This window comes from Plectropomus leopardus, chromosome 17 (genome assembly GCF_026936395.1).
Source record: "Plectropomus leopardus strain MGB_pleo_1.0 chromosome 17, ASM2693639v1, whole genome shotgun sequence".
In the NCBI taxonomy this organism is placed as follows: domain Eukaryota; kingdom Metazoa; phylum Chordata; class Actinopteri; order Perciformes; family Serranidae; genus Plectropomus; species Plectropomus leopardus.
Genome location: NC_142192.1, coordinates 33,114,994 through 33,122,625, shown reverse-complemented (window position 1 = coordinate 33,122,625; position 7,632 = coordinate 33,114,994). Strand labels below are relative to the sequence as shown.

The 7,632-nt window shown below is 44.0% G+C and overlaps 1 protein-coding gene across 1 annotated transcript; it reads left to right on the top strand.

The window, feature by feature from the left end:
• Positions 1–305: 305 nt before the first annotated feature.
• Positions 306–7,599, top strand: LOC148186736 (protein NLRC3-like). The gene is made up of 9 exons (XM_088090813.1): positions 306–450; positions 1,786–1,815; positions 2,928–3,059; positions 3,861–3,974; positions 4,184–4,262; positions 4,406–4,607; positions 4,769–6,569; positions 6,669–6,842; positions 7,383–7,599. The coding sequence occupies exons 2-9, from the start codon at positions 1,808–1,810 to the stop codon at positions 7,582–7,584; spliced, it is 2,712 nt and encodes a 903-aa protein (XP_087946939.1). The 5' UTR covers positions 306–450; positions 1,786–1,807; the 3' UTR covers positions 7,585–7,599.
• Positions 7,600–7,632: the final 33 nt, after the last annotated feature.

The following is a 7,632-nucleotide window of genomic DNA, read 5'->3' as shown; positions in this document are numbered from 1 at the left end:
TGGAGCTGCATGTCATCACATGAAGCTGTGAGCCGTCACAGAGACACCATTGCTAATTATATATTACTATGATATATCACATAATATTATTATTTATATATAATTTAACCCTTGGGGCCCTTACTTTTCAGTCTTCGTTTTTTGATAATTCTGTCTGTGTTCATGCTTATGGCAGAACTGTAGTCCAGATTCTGGATGTTAAAAAAACTGTTGAAAATAATTCAGTTGGTTGACCAGTTTTTTGGGGGTTTTTTTGTTGTTGTTCTCATGTCAGCTGTGCTCTTCCTCTCTGCTCCTGGAGGTGCAGAGCAGCAGTTAGCCCCGCCCCCTCTCTCTGCAAGTTGCTTTCACCTTTGAGTCTTCATGTCGCAGTTTGTCGTCTCCGTCTGAAGCTTTGACTCTTTTCTCCGCGACACTAACGGAGGAGCAGAGAGGAGCATAGAGGAGCAGGTAAGGAGCGGACTGTCACTCCGCACTTTTTGACTCTCTTGAAACTCCCAAATTAAAGACGGGGGCTGCGCACGCGCACAGTAAAGCGTTTTAAAAGTGAGCGAGGTGCACGCGCATGTCAGTGTGAATCCTAGACAGTTTATAAAGAAATAAATCACACATAAATATATCGATATAATCATAGAAACATAAATCTTCATATACAGTATATATACAGTAATATACAGGGCGCGCGCACTCAGGTGTTTCCTGCTCGGTGCGTCGGGAGCGCGCTTGAGTCGGGGGTTAAAGAGTATCAGAGCTCTCTGTGACTGAGCTGCTGCACAAACCTGCAGCTTCAGGCAGAGAAACAGGAGCCATGAAGGAGGCCATCAGCTGTCTCTGTTAACCCTTTCTGCTTCACTCTCCGAGCGCGTTCACGCAGAAAACTACAATGATTGATCACGTGCCGCCTACTTCCGCTTTGGAAGGTATTTCAGCACAAAGTGACGCTTCAATAAAGGAGACAACTGAAGTCTGTTTTTACTGTGATGTTATATCACAGCTGATCGATAATATCACAGACTGATCGATCAGCTGTAACATTGATCACAGATGTCATCCATAAAGTTGATTTGATTGGTCCACAAACTACAGTGATTGATCGTTTCCTTCATCACTGACAGTCAGACCTAAATATAGTTCATGATGATAAAGTTTAAATCTGCTTATAAAGTTTAAAGTTTCAGAGCTGCAGAACGAGCAGCTGACACTTTTAATATTTTAATATTCTGATATCAAAGTAGTACATTTAGGAGAAAAAATGAATATTTTAACTTTAAAAAACTAAAACTTTGTCACAGTGTAACATGTAACATTTGATTTAATCTAATCCTTAAAATTCAAGATTGTTTGTGTGAAAATTTACCACTTTAATCTTAATTTTTGGTGGTTTGTTGTTCATTCGTGGAGATGATCCATATTTTGTTCTCATAAATTTAGATTTTTACAATCAGAGCACATTTTATTTTTTCTTATAAATTCACCACCTTATTCTCAGAGAATAATTAATTTTTTTCTCCTTCATTTACCAATTTTATTTCAGAGAATATTCAGGATTTTTCTTGTACATTTACTACTTAAATGTCAGAGAAAATTAATGATTTTTTGTATATTTACTTCTCTGTTTTCTTTTCCTAGTAGATTTTTCTTTTTACTGTCAGAAAATATTCAGTTTTTATACATTTACTAACCTTTCTCTGATCGAGACTCAACAGCACAAAGTTTCTCTGACAGCAGACACTTAAAATGATGGACATGTCTGTCTTTGTCTCTGTCTCTGTGTGTCTCCGTCAGGACGCTGCAGGTGATCTCCAGCATGAAAAGGTATCTCACTCAACACTTGACGTCTCATTTGATTCAGTTTCACCTTCAACATGTTGATGAACTCTGTTTCCTGTTTCTCTGCTCTCTCACCTCCACACTCACTCACAACAAACCTCCACATCACTGATGCTCAACCTGCGGCCCGCGGGACAAATCTGGGACTCACACTGGGAACTGTTTTTGTCCTTTTAGTGTCCAGAAGGTGCCAGAGAGCATAAAACAGCATCAACATAGAGCTTGTTGATCAAAACAAGTCCCAGAAACGTCCTTAAATCTGAGAAATGTTCTTATGTCCAAATGTCCTAAAACCCTGGAAATGTCCTCAAGTGTTTGAAATCTCCTAAAATCCAAGAAATGTCCTCAAATCTGATACATTTTCTCAAATATAGGAATTGTCCTAAATTATGAGAAATGTCCTCAAGATGTCCTTAAATCTGAGAAACATCCTAAAATCCTAAACGTCCTACTGAGAAATATCATCAAATCCTAATAACAATTTCAAATTGTTTTAATGTCTTAAAATCCTCTGAATATCCCAAAATCCCCAAAATGTCCCAAAATACAAGAAACGTTTTAAAATCTGAGAAATCTGCCGAAATCCTGAAAACATCCTTAAATGTGGGAAATGTTCTGAAGTCAAAATGTCTTAAAATCCTAGAAATGTCCTAAAATATGAGAAATGTCCTCAAATCCTAGAGATGTCCTCAAATGTTAGAAAGGTCCTCAAATCTTACAAACGTCCTAAAATCCTGAACGTCCTTCTGAGAAATATCACATTGTGAAAATCCAAAATTTGAATTTCCGGTTGGGAAGTCGTCCGTCTTCGGTGTTGATGGACGTTTCAGACGTAATGTGGAGACAGCGTGAGCTGAAATCGCAGCTCTGCATGAAGACGTCGAGTGTTGACTTTTCCTCGTGACACATAATTCCATCTTGTTTCCACATAATCTTCAGCTGTTCGGCGCTCACACACATTTTCTTCACTACGTTCAGTGAAACTTTGCTGTGTTGGTCCTTTTCCTGTTGATAGCTGAGAGTTTCTCAGCAGCTCCTGAGGCTGAAGATTAAAAACTGAATTTCTCTCCCTGCTGGTCTTCCTCTCTGTGGACCAGGACCCCTCAGAGCCCAGACACCCGTCAACCTGGACCCGGACCGGGACCTGACACCAGCCGTGTGACCCCCAAAACCGAGCGGTCACACGATCGAGGCATGGATCTGAAAGGACGAGACGTCTCTGCTGCACAGTAAGCTGAAATGAAATGTCGAATGAGTACAGAGAACATTACAGCCCGCTCTCACTGAAAACACAACCACACAGGTGGACTGTGCCAGCAGCTTATTACAGCTGACATTAATGTAAGGCGGCGCCCTCCAGTGGCTGTAGGAGTCACAGCAGGAGCAGAAGAGGAAGTGAGCGAGCAGAACACGTGACAAAGCACACGTAAAGTTGTTCAAATATCAGAGAAACACATTCAGGGTGGTGGGCGGCTCATACAAACACGGGACTTTTACCCAGGAGACTGCTGTTTGTGTCCTAAAGTCAACGCTGACTTATTTTACTAACAACGTATCCTAGCATGTGAGTATGTGAAGTACGATACGCTAGAGACACATGTCACGTATGTCACGTCACATGTGTCACGATATATTAGTGAAAAAGTACTTATTTAATGCCAAACTATGATGTTTCTTTTAAACCTTACCATGAAGTTTTGTTGCCCAAACCAAAGCGGTACTTTTGGAGTGAAACTGTTTCATGACGTCAAGGACGTGTTTAAAACCTCGACTGTTAGCATAGTAAACATTTTGGGGTCGGTCATATACGGCATTTTTGAAGTGGAAATCGATCTTTGCTGGATTTAGGTACAAGAGTTTTGGAACAAGATCATCAGGTCAAAGACATGAAATAAATGAAAATGCGTCCCTGTCCACAGAGGACATCAGGGTCCTTTAACGGCAATAAAACAACTTTTACTTTCACATGAAATCAGTGAAACCAGAGGTAGAAATACTTTGTGATCAATAAATTTCACTGTTTCTCTCAGTTTTCAGCAGCAGAGAGAAAAGTCTCCTGTACCCAGCTGTGTGTCCATGAAGAGTGATCGGTCTCTGGATCATCTGATTACCTTCAAAGATGGACGCCGTCCTGATGACCCAGAGTAAGACCTTCAAACTTATGAAACAGATGGGCGTGATGTTACACAGATCCTGAATCAGTCGTCCATCCTTGTCAGTGTTGTTTACATCTGATCTTCAATCATGACTGAACACAATGTTTTTAACTCCGTGTTGTCGGCTTGTTTGAGAATCATAAACCTTCTACAGTCGGTGGTTCAATGTGAGCTGATTGTTGATGGTTCCTCCACAGGGTGGACCAGCAGAGCTCAGAGGTTCCCAGTGGTCAGTCTGCCCAGCAGCATCAGACACACCTGGACTCCATATTTACGGTCTGTTCATGTCCAACAACAAGGTCTCCACCTGTTGTGTTGACAGTCGTCTCCGTGCTGCACTTTGTAGACCAGTGGACTGTCAGTGTGTCCAACATGGATCTGATGTCTGATTGTGTCCTTCATCTAATAATCTGTTCCAGGAGCTGGAGGACAACATCGTCACTTTTGTGAAGAACGAGCTGAAGAAGATCCAGAAGGTCCTGAGGTCAGATTACCCAGAATGCTCTGAGAGTCAGAGGGAGGACGAGGAGCAGAGGAGGAGCAGAGAGGCGTTTCTGAAGATCACCCTGAACTTCCTGAGGAGGATGAAGCAGGAGGAGCTGGCTGACTGTCTGCAGAGACGTAAGAGGATTTCTATACAGATTTAACATGATGGATCAATGGGACGTTTACTGACGTCTCAAGAGACGGACCAAAATATATTCATATACTCAGTCTGTGAGGACATGACCTGTTGAAATGTCCTCTTTGACTTATTGATCTTCTTTGTTGTGTTCATTCAGAATTTGTTGCTCCAGTTTGTCAGCGTGAACTAAAATGTAACCTGAAGAAGAAGTTCCAGTGTGTGTTTGAGGGGATCGCTAAAGCAGGAAACCCGACCCTCCTGAATCAGATCTACACAGAGCTCTACATCACAGAGGGAGGGACTGCAGAGGTCAATGATCAACATGAGGTCAGACAGATTGAAACAGCATCCAGGAAACCAGTCAGACCAGAAACAACCATCAGACAAGAGGACGTCTTTAAAGGCTCACCTGGACGAGACAAACAGATCAGAACAGTGATGACAAAGGGAGTGGCTGGCATCGGGAAAACGGTGCTAACACAGAAGTTCACTCTGGACTGGGCTGAAGACAAAGTCAACCGGGACATCCAGTTCACATTTCCATTCACGTTCAGAGAGCTGAATGTGCTGAAAGAGAAAAAGTACAGCTTGGTGAAGCTTGTTCATCACTTCTTTACTGAAACCAAAGAAGCAGGAATCTGCAGGTTTGAAGACTTCCAGGTCGTCTTCATCTTTGACGGTCTGGATGAGTGTCAACTTCCTCTGGACTTCCACAACAACGAGATCCTGACTGACGTCACAGAGTCCACCTCAGTGGATGTGCTGCTGACAAACCTCATCAGGGGGAAACTGCTTCCCTCCGCTCGCCTCTGGATAACCACACGACCTGCAGCAGCCAATCAGATCCCTCCTGAGTGCGTTGACATGGTGACAGAGGTCAGAGGGTTCACCGACCCGCAGAAGGAGGAGTACTTCAGGAGGAGGTTCAGAGATGAGGAGCAGGCCGGCAGGATCATCTCCCACATCAAGACTTCCCGAAGCCTCCACATCATGTGCCACATCCCAGTCTTCTGCTGGATCACTGCTACAGTCCTGGAGGACGTGTTGAAGACCAGAGAGGGAGGACAGCTGCCCAAGACCCTGACTGAGATGTACATCCACTTCCTGGTGGTTCAGACCAAACTGAAGAACATCAAGTATGACGGAGGAGCTGAGACAGATCCACACTGGAGTCCAGAGAGCAGGAAGATGATGGAGTCTCTGGGAAAACTGGCTTTTGAGCAGCTGCAGAAAGGAAACCTGATCTTCTACGAGTCCGACCTGACAGAGTGTGGCATCGATATCAGAGCAGCCTCAGTGTACTCAGGAGTGTTCACACAGGTCTTTAAAGAGGAGAGAGGACTGTACCAGGACAAGGTCTTCTGCTTCGTCCATCTGAGTGTTCAGGAGTTTCTGGCTGCTCTTCATGTCCATCTGACCTTCATCAACTCTGGAGTCAATCTGATGGAAGAACAACAAACTACATCCTGGTCTGAAGTATTCAGAGACAGACCTAAACCAACACGTCTCTACCGGAGTGCTGTGGACAAGGCCTTACAGAGTCCAAATGGACACCTGGACTTGTTCCTGCGCTTCCTCTTGGGTTTGTCACTGCAGACCAATCACAAACACCTACGAGGTCTGCTGACACAGACAGGAAGTAGCTCACAGTCCAATCAGAAAACAGTCGAGTACATAAAGAAGAAGATTAACGAGGATCTCTCTGCAGAGCGAAGCATCAACCTGTTCCACTGTCTGAATGAACTGAATGATCGTTCTCTGGTGGAGGAGATCCAACAGTCCCTGAGATCAGGACGTCTGTCCACAGGTAAACTGTCTCCTGCTCAGTGGTCAGCTCTGGTCTTCATCTTACTGTCATCAGAAGAAGATCTGGACGTGTTTGACCTGAAGAAATACTCTGCTTCAGAGGAGGCTCTTCTGAGGCTGCTGCCAGTGGTCAAAGCCTCCAACAAAGCTCTGTGAGTACAGAGAGACTTTAATTCATTCAAACAGCTGTTCATACATGACTGTCTCTGAGAGGACAGACACATTAATGACTTTCTTCAATGTCTCTTCAGGCTGAGCGGCTGTAAGCTCTCAGAGAGAAGCTGTGCAGCTCTGTCCTCTGTCCTCAGCTCCCAGTCCTCTAGTCTGAGACACCTGGACCTGAGTAACAACGACCTGCAGGATTCAGGACTGAAGCAGCTGTCTCCTGGACTGAAGAGTCCTCACTGTCCTCTGGAGACTCTCAGGTCAGACCCAGTTACAGATAATCTGGGATGATTTCAGGTGTTTCTTTAAGGTTCCTGCAGTTAAAACAGCCTCTCTCGTGTCAGCGTCTCTGAATCTGTCGAAGGTTTAACAGGATTTGAATGTTCTCAGTTCAGCTCCAGCTGCTGTGCAGCACACAGATATGAACTCCAGCTGACACAGAGAAGACCATTATATCATGATATCATGGTTTTGGATGTCCTCTGTCTTCCTGAGTGAATCATGATTAACTGTAAGGATTTTAACCTGTGCTGAGAGGAGATTATGCTCTTCATCTCCAGATTTAGTGACTCCTCGCTGGCTGCCGTCTGGATGAAGTTAATGTTTCAGTTTTACTGAACAGATTTAAAGTGTTGTTGTTCTGGACTCAGTGTTAAATGCAGCTCTGTTATTATACTGTGAGCAGAGCTGCTGACTGAGATTTGGGTTCTTTTTATTCGACTTCAGTCGAGACTCATTAATCAAAGATGATCACATTTTAACTCAAATGTTTCTCCTCTTGTTGGTTGTTGTCTCTTCAGGCTGAGCGGCTGTAAGCTCTCAGAGAGAAGCTGTGCAGATCTGTCCTCAGTCCTCAGCTCCCAGTCCTCTAGTCTGAGACACCTGGACCTGAGTAACAACGACCTGCAGGATTCAGGACTGAAGCAGCTGTCTCCTGGACTGAAGAGTCCTCACTGTCGTCTGGAGACTCTCAGGTCAGGATTCATCCACATGTTTAACTGACGGCCTCTTAAATCCTGATGATCCAGAGAGGACTCAAAGAGCTGCCTG